The sequence below is a fragment of the Acartia tonsa genome, chromosome 12 (genome assembly GCF_053477335.1).
Source record: "Acartia tonsa isolate MP-2025a chromosome 12, ASM5347733v1, whole genome shotgun sequence".
Classification (NCBI taxonomy): Eukaryota; Metazoa; Arthropoda; class Copepoda; order Calanoida; family Acartiidae; genus Acartia; species Acartia tonsa.
Window position 1 is genome coordinate 3,508,556 of NC_137271.1, and position 23,909 is coordinate 3,532,464.

At 30.9% G+C, this 23,909-nt stretch overlaps 3 protein-coding genes across 3 annotated transcripts; 1 reads left to right on the forward strand and 2 right to left on the reverse strand.

Moving 5' to 3' along the window:
* The first annotated feature begins 4,854 nt into the window (after nucleotides 1-4,854).
* Nucleotides 4,855-8,825, forward strand: LOC145334360 (perlucin-like protein). The gene is made up of 8 exons (XM_080179801.1): nucleotides 4,855-4,914; nucleotides 5,662-5,730; nucleotides 6,134-6,178; nucleotides 6,299-6,421; nucleotides 7,499-7,621; nucleotides 7,922-7,989; nucleotides 8,318-8,393; nucleotides 8,690-8,825. The coding sequence occupies exons 2-8, from the start codon at nucleotides 5,673-5,675 to the stop codon at nucleotides 8,692-8,694; spliced, it is 498 nt and encodes a 165-aa protein (XP_080035927.1). The 5' UTR covers nucleotides 4,855-4,914; nucleotides 5,662-5,672; the 3' UTR covers nucleotides 8,695-8,825.
* A 220-nt stretch (nucleotides 8,826-9,045) lies between these two features.
* LOC145334359 (uncharacterized) lies at nucleotides 9,046-13,040 on the reverse strand. The gene is made up of 3 exons (XM_080179800.1): nucleotides 12,985-13,040; nucleotides 11,656-11,723; nucleotides 9,046-11,152 (listed from the first exon to the last, which is right to left on the reverse strand). Exon 3 carries the CDS (start codon nucleotides 11,086-11,088, stop codon nucleotides 9,919-9,921), a length of 1,170 nt encoding a protein of 389 aa, XP_080035926.1. The 5' UTR covers nucleotides 11,089-11,152; nucleotides 11,656-11,723; nucleotides 12,985-13,040; the 3' UTR covers nucleotides 9,046-9,918.
* Nucleotides 13,041-18,086: 5,046 nt separating this feature from the next.
* LOC145334361 (uncharacterized) lies at nucleotides 18,087-20,477 on the reverse strand. The gene is made up of 2 exons (XM_080179802.1): nucleotides 20,404-20,477; nucleotides 18,087-19,333 (listed from the first exon to the last, which is right to left on the reverse strand). The coding sequence occupies exon 2, from the start codon at nucleotides 19,276-19,278 to the stop codon at nucleotides 18,247-18,249; it is 1,032 nt and encodes a 343-aa protein (XP_080035928.1). The 5' UTR covers nucleotides 19,279-19,333; nucleotides 20,404-20,477; the 3' UTR covers nucleotides 18,087-18,246.
* Nucleotides 20,478-23,909: the final 3,432 nt, after the last annotated feature.

Sequence of the window (23,909 nt, forward strand, 5' to 3'; positions counted from 1 at the left end):
AAATGAGATAGAAAAAAAAGGAGGGGGGGGGGCGTTCAACGCCCCCCCCCCCCCCCCCCGACCGTTAAGGGTTAAATGACATAAAGACACTTTGAAATATACTTTAAAGAAAGTGATATATGGACGGACTGATGGATGCACGGATATACATTAGCTTTAGAGTAGCTGCGCTACTAATAAACAAATGCATTTAATGAAAAGACTATTGTTATTTTTTAAATATATGAGAATTTACGTAAGCACTCTTTTCATTAGCTTCACTTGTTGTGTTATTCTAAAACGTTTAAGATTTTATAAAACAAGGAAGACAACATCCATAAAAACGAAGCTCTGTAACAGTAGGACAACATTAACACTTGTAGAGTTTTAGAACTAAAAAATAGAATATGAATTTAAAAGTCTCAAGAAATTAGTTGCAAAACTACTTAAATGCAGGTTATTGTTTAAGGACATACCTACACTTTTAGGACTTTATTAAGAAGCTTCTTTGCTTATAACTTTGTACCATGTTGTAATAGGAATTAGTAATCCAAAAATCAAAAGTTTCGCTTATATAAATAGGCATAATAATCACTGTGTAAAGGGCCCCTCAAAATTTCTAATATTGAATATCTAAGGATTAGATGCAGAGACGTCTAAGCTTTATATTTTGAGTTGGGTAAAATATAGGGTTTATAAAAATAAGAGAGGAGTAATCTAATGTATTTTTAAAAAATTTGAGTGGGATAAAATGATGGGTTTTAAAAGTTGAGGGGGGTAAACAGTAAACACCCCTTTACCCCAATCCTTAAACTAGACATTTATGATTCAGGGAAAAGCGAATGTGATTTTGACGAACAATTCTAAGTGAAAATTTCCCCACAACCAGCTTCCCTTATTTTAACCCCCCCCCCTTCTTACCCACTTCCCTTCAGTTACATGAAAAAAAAACAAGATATACGCCAACAAAATATTTGATTATGGTATACAATAAGAGAATTGCTATTTAATATAAAACTAAAGACTACGCCCTTAGAATTGAGTGGCCTTTTATTTAAAATTTAAAAATAGACTAAAACCATCCAAAGCTTTAAATCTTAAACACAATGTGACACTGCTTTTTCGAATCCATCTATTAGTGCTGCAATTTCAGCTATATCAAAGCTACATTAAAAAGCCGTGTGGTGTTGGGTGGCTTTGGCAAAATTTGTAGCTTATTGGGTGTCTTTGTAAGCCTCGCGCGCAGCTTTTATTGGTTGGTAGTAAGCAACTTGGCCAAATTAATTTTGATGGCTCCGTCTTGATAGATGGCTTAATAAGCTTGGTAGCTGATTGCAGTTTGAAGTTTAGCAGTGGCTGTGGCTAACAAGCCTTGCTTTTTAAAATTTACTTTTAAAGTCTATATTTTATCCAAAAAATAGTTTTGCAAAAAAATAATATAATTATTCTATTAAAAAGATGCTAGGATCTATAAATCAATAATGATTCCTAAATAGCAAGCAGCCACATCAGCACTGAAAATCAGAAAGTAATGGAGTATACCTTCTTCAAATAATATTCTTTGACAATTTTTCTATTAGTATCACTTTTTATTAAAAAATATATTAAAATAACGATTAAACATAAAAGAAAAATATTATCCCTATGATGCCCAATGCTTTTTATTCTAGTTCTGCAAAATATGTATATTTTGAGAATAGCTATTTATAGTATCGTATTATAGACAGGTTTCCCCGGATATTAAAATGAAAAATATAAGATTTAAACCATTTTTTCTATACCCGGGTAGCTGTACGCCTGGGCTAGCAAAAATGGTTTTAATTTTATGATTTTTATTTTAATATTCATGAAAAATTATCTGTAATAGGACGATTTTCTAGTATGGCTGAGAACCGGTTCTAATCCAGCGGATATCATCCGGTTGCGAAGCCATAATGAAAATGAAATATAAAGAGAAAAGTCTATTGTTATCTTAGTACATAATAACATAACAATTTACGTCAGCAATCTTTTCACTAATTACACTTGTAAACTTTACCAGCAATTGAAAGAAGAAGAAAAATCATGTATTCTAAATAAGTTATCTGTATTTAAGTATGTCATTGTCCAACAAGATCTTATGAACAGCTAAACCGAATGGCCCACATCTTTAAGAAAAGCTTAGTATTGGTCAGTGGCGTGCGAAACACTTTGTCTAGGGGGGGGGGGGCATTTTGAAGATTTTGTAAAATTTTGCCCCCCCCCTAAATCAAAGTGCCCCGGGGGGGCACTTTGCTTTAGGGGGGGGGGGGCATTTTGATTATATATACTAATTTTAAATAAGGGCGTTTTAAGAGGTGGGATTATTTGATTATGGGCCTTCTAGTCCTTATCCTTTCTTCCCCATCCCTATTTCCCATTTATATCCCCCATCTCTTCTCCCCCATCCCTTCTCCCCACCCTGCAATGACCGAAGGGAAGGGAGCTAGAAAGCATCTTTGAAAAAAAAGTACAGAAGATAATTTAACCTTCCCCCCCCCCCCTCCACAAAACATTTTTTATGGGTGGAAGGAGATGTTATAAAATCTCAGCAGGAAGGATGAATAACCCCATTAAAAAAATTTGGGGAGGGGGGGATAAAAACACTCATTTTGGAAATAATTTACAAAAAATTAACCTAATATGTAAAACTGATTTTAAATATTTCTTTATTGTATGACAACAAGGATGACAACATCTTTAAGTAGCAAAGCACAAAAAATCATTAATAAGAATACAGACAAGTAGATTTAAAGAGCATCTGTTGAAATAAATATATATTTTAGGTAGGTTCTTTCATCTACAGATATAAAAATCTCTTAGAAATATGGAAAACTTTTGGGTATAGTCTCTTTTGCCTTAAGAGGCAATGTCACAAAAAGGGACTATACCCGAAATTTAAAAGATACAAAAATAGCCAAAAACGTCCTGTAAAGCAGTCCGACATCCATCAATTTTTAATAGTTAATTGTACTCCATAATGATGGGAATGTTAACATTAAGTTTTAGCCTTCTATCTTTAATTGCAGTTGAAAAAATCACATTTTCCCCTTAGAATTACGTACTGACAGCCATAGTGAATTATAGAGAAGCTAAAAAGTTATATCAACATATCCTACCCTCTTTAAATGGCACTTTAAAACTCTGTTAACTCTGCGGTGTTTCCAAGGATTTATAAGGGCGGTGTGTGAAGCGCACCTAAAAATATTTACTCCCCCTTTAACTAAAATCAATTAAAGACAACAAGAGTGGCGTATTTTATCAAATTAGGAATACAGAGTGTAGTTAGTTTTAAGGGTTTCTGAGTATTTCTTGATCTTTTTTGGAAACTGGGATAGTTTTGCTTTATGTATGGTAGGGGGCAAAAAGGGGCATTTTTGTTGACCAGGGGGGGGCAAAATGGGGCATTTTTCAACATTTAGGGGGGGGCAGGGGGGGGGGGGCAAGGGGGGCGTTTTGGTCGCTAGGGGGGGGGGCGATTGCCCCAAATGCCCCCTTCGGTTCGCACGCCACTGGTATTGGTCCGAGGGCAGGTTTAAAGCCAATTTGTGGAGGTGTGGGAGGGTGTTTGTTATTAGTACTCTAAATAGTCGAGAATAGTTGTTTATCGTATTGTTTAATAAACAGTTTTCCGCGGATATCACAATGAACAAAGGGGGGGGGGGGTTGTACACTTAAACGGTTTGGTTGCCAGTCGACTGCCAAACCGCAAATTCAAAAATTCAAAGTTTGGCAGTTATTGCTTATTGCAAAAAGTCTCAGATCTCTATCACAGTCCACTCGAAGCGACAGTAAGAGAAAAAAAATTTCCCAGACATAAGGCCAACTGTTTCTAAAATGTCCCAATGAACATATAAATTTAGTATAAAAGACTTGAAATCTTAAAACGAGGCCTTTCTGAGAAAATTTCAAGTTCAATTTTCACCCCCTAGGAGTTACCGAATAATCATGACAAGAAAAGCATTTAGATTATTTATTTAAAATTTTGAACAACTTTGCTTTTATGAAGTCTTTCATAAAACCACTCTATATATGATTTATTTAAGGCTGAATTTCCGTGACCTCAGCAAAGTAACTGATAAAAATGGCCATTAATTAACTCCCTTCAGGAGTGGTTTTATGAAGAACTTTATAAAAGCAAACTTATTCAAAATTTTAAATAAATAATCTTTGCTTTTCTTGCCATGAATTGGCGGTAACTCCTAGAGGATGAAAATTGAACTTGAAATTTTCAAATCTAATTTTCTCAAAAAGGCCTCATTTTCAGATTTTCGTTTTTCCACTAAATTTATATGTTCATTGGGACATTTTAGAAACAGTTGGGCATTTAAATAGATGTGTTGTTGTGTGTTTAGATCTGTTGCAGTCTGGGCAGGTTTTCGAAAATTGATCTGGTTTAATTTTAGCTTTGTAGGTATTAAGGAAGATGCTGTATCCAGATCTGAGTTGGGATGTTACACTGGACGCGTCTACGCCGCACATCCACCTCCGCAGCTACAGCAACACCACCAGCCACAGCAGCAGAGCCAAGAGCCAGTACTACCAGACTCCAATTTATCGCCAAAAGTATGGCTGGGAACAGATCTAATCCAGCGGATATTAATCGGTTTTAAAAACATATTCTAAACATTGAAAAAAACTTTCTCATTATTTAATTTAACAAGATGATGGTGATATAAGAAAAGATAAAAATAAAATTAGACCAATGTTGATATTGATATTTTACACTTCAATTTTCAAATAAAAAGTACCTAGGGTTTTATAATTTAAATTTTTCTAAAGTTAGAAAAAGCAAAGTGAAATATATCTTAATGAAAACTTTAAATCAATAAAAATAATAAAAACACTTGTAAATTGATATAAAATGCTTGTTGATATTGCAAGATTTAACAGATATAACTGGGCCTCAATTCATAGGTGAGCATAATTTTAAGTAATTTTAGTAACCAAAAGCAATTTTTAATCTTTTTTATTGTGAACAAGTAGGATCAGATATAAATTTATAATCTTCTTTGGTATGTCTATTATATATTATATACACACTTTAGATAATGTTTTTATGCTATTTTATCTTAATACTAGCGGCTACGCCCCTAGAAGCCTCTAGGGGTACTTAAGGAGGAGGGGGAAAAGTCGACCTTATCCCATTTTAAATTTGAGTTTCAAAAGAGTAAAAAAATGTTTTTGGGGGAGGGGGGTGAAGACACCCCCCCACCCTAAAAAAACCTTCCCAGGACCTATAAGAAGCTTCATTATAAAGGAGAACAATATCGGTTAAGCGGTTAGTGAGATCCTTCGGGAAAGACAAAAAAACGCTTACTACTTTATATAATAGGATTGTTTAGAGATTGTTTTATGCTCTCTGACCTTTCCTTACCCATTCAAATAGCCCCTAAATGCAAAGGTCGCCATTTTACAGTTTTCATAGTTAATCTAAAATATTCTAAAATTAGTATGACTATCACTGCATAGCCTTTATATCATGCCCAAAAGGATAAAAAAAAAGATTTCTCTTAAATTGTGTAAGGCCAACTTACAAACTATAAGCTTTAAATACTTTTTATATAAAAATTCACTCAAAAATGTAATTATTTTTTAAAAAGTTTTTGTAATTTCTCCCTATATAAAGAATAAAATGTTATTATCTGTTCATTTTATACTCAGATTTTATCAATATGAAGATTGTGCTATTGTTGTGTTTGTTTATCATTGGCAGTTCTCATGGTGAATACACAGGAAATAAATAATATTTAAATAAATTTTATAATATTTCAGCTATGACTACCCTAGTCCTTGACATTAATAATAAAAATATGGGTATAATGCTGCTAACCAATGAAAGGACTCAACCCAAATCTCTAATCATAGATAACTTTTTAAAAATTTACATTCCACAAAACAATAGTTGCAATATTTTGGTGGGGATTTTTTTCAAGTAGCGATTTCTCTTTGAAGGGTGGTGGTACCAAAATAAGGTGATACAAAATAGTTATAAACCTTTCCAGGGCCTATGAGATGCTACCCTGTAAATAAGAAACATATCAGTTGAGCAGTTAGCGAGATCCTTCACGACAGACAAAAAAAAACATTTGTTTTATATAATAGGATAATTTTTCATAAATATATCTTTATTTTTCAGAAAGAAGCATTCAATATGGATACACAACATATCTAACTACAGGTAACTTAAAAAAAAACTTTATAATTTTGGCAGTCTGCATAATAAAAAATCTTTTTGCTATGATATTATTCAATATCAACATCTTAACATTTGTTTATATTTTAATTTAAAAATTAACAGGGAATAGTTACAAAGTGTTGGCAGATAAACGCAGAAACTGGAACGATGCAAGGTCAAAATGTGCAGCATTAGGTGGACAACTAGCTTCAATAAGTTCAAGTAATGAATGGGAATTTGTTAAAGGTAAAAATTAAAAATACAACTTTTATAGTTCATTACAATTTACATTCCTCTGAAATAGCCAGCACCCAACATAATGAGAATCTGTACAGCTTGAGTCATATGAAATATTTGTTTTGAACCAAGATTTCCTAATGCCAATTCAAATACAGGGTCTTCAAAGACTTTATTAAGTACTGTTCCTTAATCTGAGATTTAAAACTAAAAAGCTAAAAAAAATTAGCCTTTTGGTTCTTGCTATACAGGGAGGTAGTGTGATGATTTTGTTGATGATAAGTATTCCTGATGGAGATGATCACCAGAAAGGAATCAAATTACATGACAGCTTATTAACTTATTTATCATACTATGGTCTATTTTTCTATAAATAGCATTTTGAAATAAAAAGAGAAATTGATATTTACCTTATCATATAGAGGATTTAAATAACATATCTACCAAGGCGATGCTATTGTCATTGACATTGATATCAGGTTTAGCAACTTAGGATAACTAAAAGTAACATTATACCTTTTTTTTCAAAACTCCAGGATATAAGATAAATTAATAGACATCAATCCTTTCATTGCGCAACTTTAGTTTTAAAGTCCAAATTTTCTTTGCGAAGACATGGTCAATCCTCCCAAACAAATAGCCTCAAACAACCACAGAACCAGTATGTACCTTCTTTAACAGAAAACTGAATAGATACTGTGGTTGGCAGGATCTTTGGTGATGGACATGGACAAGCAAACTAGGAAGGAAGGGGAACAATTGGCTGTTTAATACACTAGTCCCAAAAGTTTTAATAATGTTTCATTATTTGTTAGCCTAACAACTTTAGGGATGTTCAGTAAATTCTGATTGGTTGGATCAATAGGTTAGGTGTCCAAATGTGTCAAACATTCATTGTAATCTACAGAAGTAGTAAATTTTGTATCCTCATTAATTTATTGGTCATTGTCTTTTCCCTTTTGATCCCTGCAAGTGAACAGACAGACAGATGTTAGGTAAAAAATAGACATACAAATCATAATGGGAGGACCATCATGGTTCTATCTTTTATTATAGATACCCATAGAATTATTTATTATTTTTTAGTTCTTTTGGAAGAAAGTGGCATAACTAACCAAAAAGCCGAAAAACCAGTTTATAATAGTGTATGGCTTGGTGGAAGTGACCCAACTCTTAAAAACGATTGGAAGTGGACAGATGGAACTTCTGGTATTATCTTTGAAATTTATTTAAGTAATTTACATGAGTAGACCAATTCTAAAATCAAATTTTGAAAATATATCCTCATAGTTTTTAAAAAATAAGATGGGATAAGTATAAACTTATTTAATTAAAGATATGCATGATTTTTAATTTATCTTGATAGTACCAAATAAAGCCACAATAAACCACAATGAGCCTGAACTGAATAGACTAATAATTTGAACAAGGCTCAAACCCCGTGGCTCAAGGCACAACTGCTGAGCCCTGATAATTGGAACATATAAAATTTTCATTAAAAATTTTTAGTTACTTATACTGATTGGAATACAGGTGAACCATCAAAACAGACGGATCCAATTTGGAGCTGTATGTTTGTAAGTATATTTCGTAATATGTTATTCATGTAACTTCTTACAATCATTTTCCTGGAAACGTGATCATCACAAATTAGACATTTTGGGGCATAACAGAAAGACCGTCTGGTAAAAGTTTAATTTTCTTTTGAAAATCTTCATGGCTAACCGTTATTTATCATATTACTACTCCAAGTACCCAAACCCATTAAATGCACTTCATGCAACTATCCCTTTAGCATATTTGGCTCAAAGGCCAACCCGCGGCATAAATGTATAAAAATAATAAAATAAGTGTCATGAAATATTAATCAACCCTGTATTTATGAGTTAACTTTGAAACTTATAGGCATATCCACTTTACGATTGGAAATGGGGTAGAGGGAAATGTCCAGTTACCTTATTTGCTGTGTGTGAAATACCAGGTAATTACAGATAATTGAAATGTGTAAATAAAAAAATCATATCAAGGAATAAAAGTATTTCTTGAAAGCTACATATATAGGAAATATCTGTTTAAGTATGATTTAAAACATGGATAACTTAGATATCTTTACTATTTTCTCTTAGATTTATTAAGCATTTGTTTGTATAACCTTTTACTAGAAGTCCTTGAGGCAAAGACTTTCAAAATCTTTAACTACTTGATCAAGGAGCAGTAAAGGCTCCACATCAAACTATCTATTTCTGTCGGTTGAACTTTGAATATTATATATTTTAGCATAAAATGGATGCGAAGTTAAAAAAAGATAGATGGAAAATGATCTGCCTAATGGAAAGTAAACTTGCTTTGGAATTTTAATATTTTTGTTGATTTTCTCACATTTGTTTAGTAATTAATAAATGATTTTGGCACAGTCTTGAATTAGTCATATAAAAACTAAAAAAAGTATATGACTGTTAAGAAAACCTAATTTGTTTTGAATTAATCTACAACCCGTTCCTTGGCTAATAATCAATTTAAAAATAAAAATAATAAAACAGTCAAAGCATATTGGGCAAATTTATTACAATAAGATAGCACAATAAATGTTATGAAATAAGCAGACAAAAGTTTAAATAAAAAATCCTTAAATTTGACAAATCACCTATCTTTTTCCTTGATAAATTTATTATATATTGGAAATGTGACTATCTAATAAAAATTATTTAAAGGCTTTTTAATAGAAATTAAAATTTTCAAATAGGTAGCTGTTTATAGAACAAGAATGACAACATCCATAAGAAGCAAATCACAAATATATTAAAATATATCAACAGAATAATTATTTGAAATTAAGAGGAATCGTTTTTGATAATTTCAAAGCAAAGGGAAGTGCATTTAACAAATAGGGAGTATTTGCAGAAGTGAACCTTGAAATGTCTTAGTAGAATATGAATAAATATAGGTTAGCCATGAAGACATTTGAAATAAAATAAACTATTACCAGGTATTTTTTGAGTATGTCCAAAAATGTCTAATTTGTGTAGGTAAAAGTCACTATTTCAGTCTTGATAATTTTAAAACTACGTGGTAGAAAATTGAAATTTTTCAAATATATTCCCAATAAATTTAGTTTAAACCATTAAACATGAAAAAATATATGGTTCACTTAATTCAAGTTCAAATGCATTTCGTGCAACTACCCCTTTAATTTGTAAACAAACTGTTACTGTATCCACATGTATACAACTGACTATAAAATCAGATAAAAAACAGATAAGTAATGAGAATTATCATTTGATCTTCTTGTTGAGCTGACAATAACCATAAGGACGTAGACAATTTGCCGACCTTTCAACCTTTCGTGACAAAATAACCAAACAATAAAAATTACACAAAAAAAATATAAATGACCAATGTAATGATATTAATAATATCAATATTGTTATCACTAATGAGTCATCAAGTGTAACACATAAGAAAAAAAAGAACTGAACTTTAAATCCATAAAAATATTTTATTCATCTTCAAATATTGTCATTCTTGTCATCAGAGAGATAATCACCAGTTTCATCTTTTATAATAACAGCTTCATCAACATTATCTTTTAGAGCATGATCATCTTTTACATTGACAGTTGCAAAGCCTATTTCATTCTGGGTAGACATTTCTTCAAATGTCAGAAGATCATTTTCTAATGTTTCTTCATCTTTAATTTCTTCTTTCAAAAAACTAGAATTCATTTCAGTATTTTCAATTTTTACTTGAGTAATACCAGATTCTTCTTCTTTTTTGATTTCTTCCTTTATATCTTCTCCACAATCAACAGTAATATTTTCAATGTCAATTTTGTGTGTTTTCATGTGATTTTTTTTAATACTTGATTGATTAAAAGATTTTCCACAAATTTCACATGAAAATGGTTTCTCATCCGTGTGTATTCTCATATGACTTTGTTTGTGATAAGAAGCTGAGAATGATTTACCACATATTTCACATGAGAATGGTTTCTCCCCTGTATGAGTTCTCATATGTTTTGTTTTACTGCATTGAACAGAGAATGATTTGCCACATATTTCACATGAATATGGTTTCTCCCCTGTATGTGTTCTCATGTGGCTATCTTTATGATGAGAAAATGAGAATGTTTTATTACAGACATCACATGAGTATGGTTTCTCTCCATTATGAATCCTCATATGATTATCTCTATTAGCTTCTTGTGTAAAGCATTTACCACATATATCGCAAGAGTAAGGTTTTTCACTAGTATGTGTTCTCATGTGTTTAACTTTATTCTGTGATTGAGCAAATGACTTACCACATATGTCACATGAAAATGGCTTTTCTCCAGAATGTGTTCTCATATGCTTCTTTCTACTACTTTCAACATAAAAGGATTTACCACATATTTCACAAGAATAGGGTTTCAATCCAGTATGCACTCTCATATGCGTATTCAGGGCAGCAGACCACGAAAATGATTTGTTACAAATATCACAAGAATAAGGTCTCTCTCCTGTATGTGCTCTTACATGATTATCTCTATGAGATTCCGTTGTAAATGATTTTTCACAGATTTCACAAGAATAAGGTTTTTCACCAGAATGCGTTCTTTTGTGCCTACTAAGGCTACCAGACTGTGTGAATACTTTTTCACATATTTGACAAGAAAACTTCTTTTCTTTAGTTTCCATTCTTTATAGTAAGATGTTATCCCTTTAGCGTGTTTGTTAGTTATATATCCAGAAAAGAACAAATCTAAAATAAAAAAAATAGCTCAGATAAAAAATGAAAAAGACTAAATATAGATACCTAGGGAAAAATTCTCCAAATCAAAAATATACAAAAAGAAGTCTAGAACAAGTTAGATCTTGTAAATTGAACATCTGAAAATCCAAAGGAGTAATATTTTGCAAAACTTATATTATAAGATTTTTAGTAACGAAGATACTCTATAATTCACAGTTATTATTCAAGATAGATAGCTGATTTTTTTTTCGTGAGGATTCCCTTTGCATATGAGCAAACAGTATGTAATTTACTTTTACTGTATGTCCACCAGTCATGCTACAAAATATGAATATAAAAAAAAATTTTGAGAGAAAGGTTTCATGATTTTCAACAATATTTCTATTCTTGATTTCAACAAATCATCAAATGCCCTTTAAATCTCCTTATCCGTATTCCTATCCACGATTTTTGGTTCTTCGCTACTTAAGGATTTTATCATCCTTGTTTTTTATGTTTTTAATAAAAATTACCTTTCTTAGACATTAAACAAAGGGAATTGATAGAGGTAATCTCATGTGAATCTTATTCTTTCTCTAACCTAAATAAGGGGGAGGTAGATTGTGCAAAAATTCCGTAAAGGAATGAGTTTTAAGAATTTAAAATAGAAGTAGAACTCTATAATTTGGCATGGCAGTTGCTTTAATGGGGTATAACGTGTATATGTGCTATATTGTACTATATTAGAGCAACTGCCATACAAAATTTAGAGTTCTACTTCTATTTTAAATTCTAAAAACTCAAAACTTTACGGAATTTTAGCATAACCTACCACCCCCTTTATTCAATGGGCTGTCACAAAAAGCACCCAGTTGATCACTGATAACCACCCTCAATTTTAACATTAAAAAATTAAAGTTTAAGGCCTCCAGCATTGGTAAGACGTACGAAAAAAGGGGAAGGAAGGTAGTGCTAAAATTCCGTAAAGGTGTGAGTTTTAAAGCTTAAAAACAGTAGTAGAACGATAATATTCACTAACTATTTAAGTTTAAAGGCTTAATATTTATTATATAATATTTGGGGGGCGTTTTCTTCACAGTTTTACATTGTACCTCATAAAAGTAAATTTAAGCGGTGCAATCCTGAAGTCTTAGAACAAACAAATTTACGTGATCTCTGCCTTTTTACAGAAAATGATGCGAAAAAAATACTATAGGCACCTACATAAATAAGGGGGGATTTTTTAATGCAACCATCTTGTAATCAATGATTAAATGGCACTTAGAATTCGAATTTCGATCAGAAATCTTGCATGAATAATCCTTGGTAGGTCTTTTTTCCTTAAATCGAACAAAAAGTTGGAAAAGTAACGGCTAACGGCTGGCGGCTCAGCTGTTTTGCCATTTTATTACTATCTTAAGAGCAAAAAAAGTCACGAAACCTATCTTCACATAATACTTTTTCTCACTCAAAAACCTTATCAAACGGTTCTAGCCGGTAGCTGTTGGTACTAGAAATTAAAAATTGGTTATTGCTATCATTTAACATGAATTAAACCAAAAACATGTTTTAAAAAGTTGATTCCTACTAATTAATGATGAATTTGCCCTGAAAATAGGCAAAAAACGGCTAAACGGCTAAACGGCTGAGCCGCCAGCCGTTACTTTTCCAACATTTTGTTCGATTTAGGGAAAATAGACCTACCAAGGATTACTCATGAAAAATTTTAGATAGAAATTCGAATTCTAAGTGCCATTTAATCACTGATTACGAGATGGTTCCTCAACCCCCCCCCCCCTTTTGTAACCATTAAATCAATTTTCCTAAATATTTCTTAAATAATAAAAGAATATTCAATTCACCTGGGTTAAAGTTCTTTTAATTCTAGTTGAATGATTTTAATTCATCTTATAGATCTGAAACAAATATATTATGATAATATTAACTATGGTAAATACAAAAATTTTGTATACAATAAAAGGTATACTCGTATAAAACAAGAAAAGCAAATTCATAAATTTAACATTATAATTGAGGAATACAATAATAAAATAGTAATTGACAAAAAACGGAGAAATGAATAATAGAAGAAGGGTTGTCCCCATTTTTATTTTAGTTTTAAAAATTTAGTTGATTATCAGATCTATCGTACATACAAATAGACATCCTGTTACTTTAATAAATGGGATAGAATAAGTAAAAAACTGCTTTTGTTTCTCAAAAGAAAAGATGGTGCGGGGGGGGGGAGGGGGGAGAGTTGGTAATAATATGAATCCGTAAAACATGAGCAAGAATTAGTCTAAATATCTTTAAATACATAAAATATTCTTTAGGTATTACACTTAAATCAAATATATATATGAACTGTAAAGTTACAATTACTAAAGACTGTATTTGAAAAAATTTAGAAATAAACAAACAAGCGTATATACACTACCCGGTCCCGTCCTAGAAAAATTTTGTTTATTTTTGGCCCCCAGCCAAAATATGGTTGACATATGCAAAAAAAAATGACCAGTGCAAAATATTTTTTCTGTAATGCAAAAATAGCGATGGTACAATCACTGCAAAGTTTTTAAAATCTTCAAAAAGACCTGTTTTTAAAGCTTTTGTATCATCTCAATTTTAATTTTTTTTACTAAATTGGAATTCTTGTGTGTCAATATAAACCTGAAAGGGGTAGTTTCACGAAATGCATTTGAACTTAATTTAGAGAACCGCATATTTTTTGCTATTTAATGGGTTAAACTATATTTATATGGCATATATTTGAAAGAATTTCAATTTTCTACCACGTAGTTTTGAAAATATCAAGACTTGAAAATCGTCTTTTTGTGATATATGCAATTTAAAAAGACGATTTTCAAGTCTTGATATTTTAAAAACTACGTGGTAGAAAATTTAAATTCTTTCAAATATATGCCATATAAATGCAGTTTAACCAATTAACCAGGAAAAAATATGCGGTTCACTAAATTAGGTTTAAATGCCTTTCGTTAAACTACCCCTTTACCAAAAAATTGGGGCTGTCACAATTATAACATATGAAGGACGAAGGTGTAGCTGGTAATCTTCAAAAATAAAAATTGCCAAATTGCATACATAAATAATAGGGTTGGGCCGGATTGGACGGATACGGAAATCCGGCTGATTTATAATACGGGATATCCGGTATTCAGGTATGAAAAAATTAAGAGAACTGAAAACATTTTTTCCACTTTTCTTCCCTCCTAGGAGAAAAAAAACACTAAAAAAATATGTGGGAGGGGGTATAATATGAATAAAATAAAGAGTTCTGAAAATATTTTTCCATTATTCCCCCTTCCTTGCTGGAAATAACTAGGCGGGGAAAAATTAACAAAAATTGCAGCAGGGGAAAAAAATAAATCTTGGGCAGATTATACACCCCTGAACTTACACAAAGTGCCTATAAACTTGAATTTAGTGAACTGCGTATTTCATCTGTTCAATGGTTAAAACTACATCTATAGGACATTTAAAAGACTTTCAATTTTCTACCAGATAGTTTTAAAAATATTAAGACTTCAAAATCACACCTTTTGGATGTATGCAACATAAATGGCTGTCCTGTTTTCACAAAAACAGCATGATGACTATTTTGGTGGCATTTTGATTGCTATTTATTATAACACAAAATTATATAGGTAAGTTAGATGGTATTCTTTTAACTTATGCTTACAATCAGACTTGTTAAAACTTAAAAGCACTTCATGCAACAGTATTTACATTATTAATAATAATTAAGTTACATTATTTTTAACAATATCCACTGTAGCTAGATGCTAGGGCAAATCTGAGGTAAATTCTTCCCAATATTTTTTCACTAAATCTTCTTCTTCAACTTGCATTTCATCATTTTCTGTTTTCACTTGAGAAATATTAGTTTTGTCCTCTTCTTTTATAAATACTTGTTCAAATTCAGGATTATCAATATTGTTGTCACTAATATCAATATTGTTGTCATTAACAACTATATTATTCTCACTAGTATGCATTTCATGTGTCTTGGCATGTCTTTTTCTGTTGCTTGAATGAGCAAATGATTTACCACATATTTCACATGAATATGGTTCCTCACCAGTATGTGTTCTCATATGATTATTTTTAGCACTGGATGTGGTGAACAAATTACAACATATCTCACATGAATAAGGTTTCTCTCTTGTATGTGTTCTCATATGTGTAATTTTATTACTTGATTTGGAGAATGATTTAGTACATATATCACATGAATAAGGTTTCTCACCAGTATGTGTTCTTATATGATAATCTTTACCTTGAGCTGTGGTGAATGATTTACAACATATATTACATGAATATGGTTTCTCTCCAGTGTGTGTTCTCATATGTTTATTTTTGGTGCTTAAATCTGAGAATGATCTTTTACATATGTTACAAGAATATGGTTTCTCTCCAGTGTGTGTTCTCATATGTTTATTTTTATCACCAGAATGTGAGAATGATTTCTCACATATTTCACAGGAATATGGTTTCTCTCCCGTATGTGTTCTCATATGTCTATTTTTATTGCTTGAGCCTGAGAATGATTTGCTACATATTTCACATGAATATGGTTTTTCTCGAGTATGTGTTCTCATATGGATATTTTTTTTGCTTAGTTCAGAGAATGATTTTCCACATATTTCACACGAATAAGGTTTCTCTCCAGTATGAGTTCTCATATGAATGTCTCTATGGTAAGATGTACTAAATGTCTTGCCACAAATTTGACAAGAGTTCTTCTCTTTTTCACTATTCATTATTAATTACTGTTGAATAATTATAGATGTTTGGTCACAAATCTGAAATATGTAATGAATTTAAGATTATATTAATACAATCAAAAGACAACATAAAAGTAATTAGCTTGGATTGATCATGGGTTCTAGCACAAGAAGTATCAGCAATTTTATTTAGTTGATTTTTCTTTGTTTCTTGGATAATTAAAAAAATCAATTAAATGCAATTATTGCTAGTTTAAGCTAATATACAGAGTGATTCTGCTTTTTCTGACATAACTAAAAGGAATATAGAAAATTATTTGTCCTTGTTCTCGGTAAAAAAAAAATACATCGAATAGGTATAAAAAGGGTATTTTATTTTAACTTTAAAAATGTGGCCGCAGTGATAGGTATATAGCATTAAAAAAATGCACTAAGTGAAAAAAGTAATGCTAAAAAAATTAAGATAACTATTTCATATCATAAAAAAAATCTTAAATTATCAATATTAATTTAGAATATGTCTCAGAAAAGTACTTTAACGAGTTTAAAAGATGAACAGCTTTTTCGCTCCACATAAATGCATTTTTAGAAAACTGTAATTTGTAATATTTTTATATATCTCTATGGCAAATTCAGTTTTATTAATAAAATCTCTATTAATAGTGTGACATTGATAAATAAAATAATTTAACTTGTTATTTCATTTGAATATCTAAAAAAAGAAGAAAGTTATGTTAAAATTTGTATCTTAAAATATTTCCTTATAAACTATCAATATTATATGTCTTAATCTCTCATCTGTCAATCAAAATTAAAGTATTAAAGGATTAAACAAAAATGAGCAATTATTAAGGCTAGACTTATAAAGTATACAAAAAGAAAAATTGAATATTTGTTTTCAAAAAAGTAATTTTAGATTAAACTTTTAATGTAATTAGTTGAATATTTCGGTATCTTTCTTAAAATTTTGTTTTTAAGTAAAAAAAAGGTTTTAATTTAACCTAAAAGCACAAGATCTACCAGAATAAAGCATCATGTGCATCTCTTGAAATATTAATGCTCTAAAATACGCCTTTTTTAAAATAGATATTAGTAAACAGCTTCAAGTTTTATGCATATTTTAACAGAGAACAAAGACCTATAGTTATTTTTTTGCATTCCTTCTGGTTGTATCAGAAAATAGGAAAACGAAGTTTTATTTAAATCACTCTGTATAAGGTATGAACAGTACAATGTACATTCCTAAAAATATAAGATAAGCTTTGCAATAAGTAAACGTTTTTGACAGGAAAACAAAGTTATTACTAAATAATACCATTAATCAGAAAACATGATATTACTAAAGATTGAAAAAAATATTACAAGCTAATGGCTTATGTAGGAAATTAAATTCATCATCAATTTTTTGGGTTGTTTTATGTTTGTTTGTTTTGTAGCCCGTACATTTAACCTCCGTCATCGTTTATTCCAGGTAGTTCCAGGAAGGCTGCCACTTCGACTGGTTTCTCCCAGAGTGATTTTACTGCTAGTGTGGTAGGTCTTGTTGGGCAGTTGAAAAGATGTTGTGTGTCATGTGGTGTGTTGTTGCAGTGTGGACATTTGTCTTGAATCTCAGCAGAGAATCTGTTGAGAGTGTTGTTGAGGAATGAGCTCTTGCCAGATCTGAGCTGCGCTAGTGTAGATCTGGTCTTCCTTGGTAGTGTTCTCTCAGTCTTGTTGACTTTTGGTGCTGGCATGTTTAAGACAGGATTATCTTTCAGGTTTCTGATGGTTTTGGACACTTCTCGGGTATGAATCTCCTTGAGTTTTTGTTTGTAGGTGGTGTTGTCAGGGACCCCGTTTGGCAGTAAATTACTGATTTCATCACCAAAACGTGTCTTAAGAGTATTTTTCATTACTCTTGGTGGTGCTGGGGCATTTAGGTCGCTGTTGCATGGATGGTCAGGTTTCTGGGTTGACATCAGATACTGCTTGGAGATCATCTCACAGTGGGCTTTTACAGGCATGATTTTTGTTTCTGAATGAAGATGATCAATATTGGTCATTTTCAAACAGCCTGTTGCCACTCGTAGAGAGGAATTCTGGGCCACCTGAAGGTTGTTCCATGATGTATTACTTAGGTGGGGTGTCCAGATTGTTTTATCCCACTAGACCCTGGAAGGAAAGTGCCAAATTCAATTTTCAAAGTTTAAAGACTCCGCCCCCCCTTATTTTAAACAAATATACGTAGTTTCATTTTTATATGACTAGATGTTAAAGTTTTTTATGTAAAAACAGTTGAGAGAACTAAACATCAGATTCTTCAATCTTGAATTTTTTAATGTTCATTCTACCAATATTTCCATTATCACAAGTTTCTTCTTCTACCACACTGACAGCTTAGTTATTATTAACAGGCTCCTCTAGAATACACAGAGGCTCATTACTATATGTTTTCTCCTCTTTTATTTCTTCTTTCAAATAACTAGGATTAATCTCCACATTTTCTGTTTTTACTTGAGAAATATTAGTTTTGTCCTCTTCCTTTATAAATACTTGTTCAATTTCAATATTGTTGTCGCTAATATCAAAATTATTGTCACTTATACCAATATTTTTGTCACTACTATCAATATTGTTGTAACTAATATCAATATTATTGTCATTTATACCAATATTTTTGTCACTAATAGCTATATTGTTTTTATGAGTCTTGACATGACGATTTTTAGAACCTGACTGAGAGAACGATTTACCGCATATTTCACATGAATATGGATTCTCGCCAGTATGTGTTCTTAAATGTCTATTCATACTGCTTGATTCTGAGAATTCTTTACCACAAATATCACAAGAATATGGTTTCACACCAGTATGTGTTTTCAAATGTCTGTTTTTATCACCAGAAAGTGAAAATGATTTACCACATACATCACAGGAATATGGTTTTTCTCCGGTGTGTGTTCTCATATGAGTATCTTTATGCCCCAATTGTGAGAATGATTTACCACATAAATCACATGAATATGGTCTTTCTCCGGTATGTATTCTCATATGAGTAACTTTTTGATGAGGCAAGGAAAATTCTTTACTACAAATATCACAAGAATATGGCTTAACTCCTGTATGTGTTTTCATATGTCTGTTTTTATCACCTGAAAGTGAAAATGATTTACCGCAGACATCACAGGAATATGGCTTCTCTCCAGTATGTGATCTCATATGAACATCTCTTGTTTTAGATGTACTAAAAGTTTTACCACAAATCTGACAAGAGATCTTCTCTTTTTCACTCATTTGCTCTTTATCAATAAAAGCAGGCTCCTCTTTAATAGAGAGTGAATCATTATAATCACTAGTTTCTTCTTCTTTTATTGTGACAGTGTCTAATGCATTAAGATTCTGTTCAGGATTCTCTTTTTCACTATCCATTATTCCTCAATGTTGAATTAGATTTGATATTCCTACAGTGGCAACAGTCTCAAATCTGTAATTATTAATGAATTAAAGATTATATTATATTATATACAATCAAATAGAAAATATAAATATAATAAGCTTGAATTGTGCATGGGTTCTTGATTAAGAATACGAAGTACTAGCAATTTCATTTCAGTTGATTATCCCATATTTTTTAGGAAAATTCAATTAAATGCAATTATTGTTAGTGAAGGCTTAAATCTTGGTCCATATACGTGAAATTTGATATATAGGAGGGATAGAATCATGGAATATTTATGTTAGAATATGTTTAACCACTGTTAAGTTAGTGTTTTACATAAATAAGTGTCAATAATAAATATTAGACATACTTATTGTTTTAATTAATTTTATTTTGGACCAATTACGAGCAAATATGATATATAAACTGCTATCCTGTGAGGATCTATGTGTTACCTTATACAGTGTGTTTTTTTTATGAGAACTTTTTTGAAAGCAATTTTACCCCACTTATAGTTATCATAATTTATTGAATAATGGCTTATTTTCTTCGTTTTTAATGCAATTAATAAAACAACAAATAAATATTTCAGTTTTTTGAAAAAAGTACAGTAAAATCTAAAATTCAAACTTAGGTGACAACATCTAAAAATGGTTTTAGCGCATTTTTATTATGCTCAAATCTCCTATCCTTTGCAAGAAAAAAATTGGACTTTCAGTAGTCAACTTTGGGGGGCCAGTACCCCCTCCCTGATTGAGATATGGCCTTCAAACTTTGATATATTCTAGTACAATAGTATATGTATCAATTTTTAGCTTTATATCTCAAATTTGAAGCGTTTTGCAGCCATTCTTGCAAGGGGTAGAAGATTTGAACATAAGAAAAATGCGCTAAAACCATTTTTAGATGTTGACACCTAAGTTTTGAATTTTACATTTTACTGTACTTTTTAAACAAAAACTGTAATATTTATTTGTTGTTTTATTAATTGCATTAAAAACGAAGAAAATAAGCCATTAATCATTAAATTCTGATAACTATAAGTGGGGTAAAATTGCTTTCAAAAAAGTTCTCATAAAAAAACACACTGTACTTAACAAACTAAAGATGATTACCTGAAATCTTGTGAATCAGCCTCAGCTACAGTTATTATTTCACTCAGATAATATTGTATTACATTTTTGTATCTGAAAAATGCATGATAAATTAACAAATACAATAACTTAAAAATATTAAAACGTTAATATATTGATTTCATGACAAGTTTGAATTCTAATAACACAGTTAAGATTTTCAAGATGTGCATATTAAAGTGAATTGAATTCTAGAATGACTTAAAAGTAGAGATATAATATTTATCGTACAGGAAAACTATGAAAAAGGAGGAAGTTAAATCTAATGTTAGAAATCAGAATTACATTAAATATTAATTTTATCTACAACTACTTGTTGATTATCATCATTGTTCATTTCGTTATCAAGATAGTCATGAGGTTCTTCTTCTTTTATATTGATAGTATCATGCGTGTTGTCATTCTGAACAGGCTCCTCTTTAATAGATAGGGGGTCAGCATCAAGAATTTCTTCTTCTTTTATCATTTCAACTTTCACATTAATGATATCATCCACTTCATCCTTAGAAACAGATTCTTCCACATTTTCTTTATTTATGAATTTAGGAGTGCTTTCAATATTAACTGGATCATCTATAATGTTAGAAAGGTCTTTATCAAGAGTTTCTACTTCTTTAATTTCTTCTTTTATATTATCTGCACAATTAACAAAGTGAACAAAATGTTTATCTTTGTGTGTTTTCATGTGTCTACTTCTATTGCCTGAATCTGAGAATGATTTACCACATATTTGACATGAATATCGTTTCTCTACAGTATGTCTTTTTTTATGACTAAATCCTTCATCTTCAATGTGTGTTCTTTTATGTATATTTTTATAGCTCAAACGTGAGAAAGACTTACCACATATTTCACATGAATATGGTTTCTCTCCAGTATGTGTTCTCAAGTGTAATTCTTTATCACTAGATTGTGAGAAAGATTTACTACATATTTCACATGAATATGGTTTCTTACCCGTATGTATTCTCATATGTCTATCTTTATTCTGAGACGAAGAAAAGGTTTTACCACAACAATCACATGAAAATGGTTTCTCTCCTGTGTGGGTTTTCATATGTCTCTTTTCACTGCTGGAAGAAGAAAATCTTTTACTACATATATTACAAGAATAAAGCTTTTCACCTGTATGTGTTCTCATATGAATATCTTTTTTTTGAGAAGTTATAAATGCTTTATCACACATATCACATGAAAATGGTTTTTCTCCTGTATGTATTCTCATATGTCTATCTTTACAGCTTTTGTTTGTGAATGCTTTACCACATTCACCACATGCAAATGGTTTCTCTCCTGTATGTGTTCTCATATGAATGTTTTTATTATAAGAAGTAGCAAAAGTTTTGCCACAAATTTCACATGATTGCTTTTTCTTATCATTATTCATCATTCTTGAGTTTTCTTTTATTTCAAATACCTACAGTGGCATCAGTCTGGAATCTAAAATAACAATTTTAAATAAATAATAGTTTTAGTTAAAAGATTCAAGTTTTGGACCTATTAAATTTTTTATTTAAACATTAACCTGAAAGTTTTTTTTGTGGTTGTCTAAGGACATACAAAAGGTGGGGGAGGGAGATATAAAGTGGTAACAGGGGTAAACGATTGGTTGGTTATCATATCTCCATAAAAGGGTAGTTGCAAAAAATACATGCTACATATTTTTTCGTTCTCAATGGTTTAAACTACATTTATAGAGCATATATTTGAAAATATTTCAAATTTCTACCACTTAGTTTTAAATATTAAGATATTAAATTAATACTCTTGAAAATGTTTAATCCCTTTCATAAGATAATATGATCTGTATGATCCACTGAACCGAACTGAAATCCTTTACAGGGAAGCATAGGTCCTGGGAAGGTTTATAACTATTTTCGGGGAGGGGATCACCACCCTCCCAAGAGAAATCGCCGCCCTTAAAAAAAATAACTCCTAAAAATTAAGAGAAAAAAATTTAAAACTTCAAATTAAAGTGATGGGTTGACTTCTCCCACCCCATCAAGGGCCCCTAGAGGCCTCTAGGGGCGTATCCGCTAGTTTGATATACAATAACACATACTTGTAACAAAAGCCAAGTATCAGCAACAGTGTAAATAGTTAATATGACACCTGTATTTAGAAATGAACAATGATTACTCTTCTAGCTCTACAGTTACATCTCATCTTTTAATCTGAAAAATATAATACATTTTAGAAAACATATGGATGATTTCAAATTAATTTCTTTACAAAAACTATTTCCTATAGGTAATATTTTAGTATTAAATAGACGAAATATGGATTACGATTTACAAAGTTTAGAATCTACCTAGTCATTTCAAAGTTGACTGTGTAGTATGTACGAACAAGAGCAAGTGATGTAAAGCAACTTCAAGCAATAACACATTTCATTGGCTGATTGTCTAGTGCTTAATGAATTAAGTTAATGATTACAATGTTTTTGGCAAAAAAAAATTAAAATGCATAGCAAGTTTCGATTCTAAATCATTAAATGCTTTGGCACAAAAGTATTAGTGTTCATCATTTATTTCAGACAATGATTTTATTTCTAAAGGTGAAAGTTTCCTTAGCTTGACACAAACAGGTTTCATTGTTGATAGTAGACCATCGTAGTTGTACAGTCTTGTGTTTATTCCTATTTTACTCTCAATGATGGGTTTCCAGCACTCATCAGATGTATATAGTTTCTCTTCAATGTGTTTCTGTAAATTAATGTCTCTACTTTCTATTAGAGAAAGTTTCCTTAGCTTGACACAAACAGGTTTGATTGTTAATAGTAGACCATTGTAGTTGTACTTATGTACAGTCTTATGTTTATTAACATCCAGGAATGATTTACTGCACTTGTCAGATCTATCTAGTTTCTTTCCAGTAGTATGTTTCCTCATATGTCTGTCTCTATTTCCTTTTAGTGAAAATGATTTTCCACATATTTCACATGAGTAAGGTTTCTCTTCAGTATGAGTTCTCATATGTAAAAGTTTATTACTTAAATGACAGAATGATTTACCACATATTTGACATGAATATGGTTTCTCTCCTGTATGTATTCTCATATGATGATTTTTATACTCTAATCTAGAGAACGATTTACCACATATATCACATGAATATGGTTTCTCTCCTGAATGTTTTCTCAAATGTCTGTCTCTATTTCCAGCAGTACTAAATGATATCCCACATACATTGCATGAATAAGGTTTCTCATCAGTATGTGTTCTTATATGAGCAATCTTACTTCCTATTTCAGAAAATGATTTACCACATATATTACATGAATATGGTTTCTCACCAGTATGATATCTTATGTGGTTTAGTTTATGTCCTAATTGAGTAAATGATTTACCACATATTTCGCATAAATATGGTTTTTCTCCTGTATGTGTTCTCATATGTATATTCTTATCACCGGACTGTGAGAATGATTTACCACATATTTGACATAAATATGGTTTCTCTCCAGTATGTGTTCTCATATGTATATT

What these genes read in the sequence shown, in the direction of transcription:
- LOC145334360 (XM_080179801.1), top strand. Translation starts at nt 5,673, where the DNA reads ATGAAGATTGTGCTATTGTTGTGTTTGTTTATCATTGGCAGTTCTCAT. An exon ending in CAGTTCTCATGGTGAATACA is followed by an intron (nt 5,731 to 6,133) that starts CAGGAAATAAAT and finishes ATCTTTATTTTT; the next exon opens with CAGAAAGAAGCATTCAATAT. An exon ending in TGAATGGGAATTTGTTAAAG is followed by an intron (nt 6,422 to 7,498) that starts GTAAAAATTAAA and finishes ATTATTTTTTAG; the next exon opens with TTCTTTTGGAAGAAAGTGGC.
- LOC145334359 (XM_080179800.1), bottom strand. Translation starts at nt 11,088, where the DNA reads ATGGAAACTAAAGAAAAGAAGTTTTCTTGTCAAATATGTGAAAAAGTA.
- LOC145334361 (XM_080179802.1), bottom strand. Translation starts at nt 19,278, where the DNA reads ATGGATAGTGAAAAAGAGAATCCTGAACAGAATCTTAATGCATTAGAC.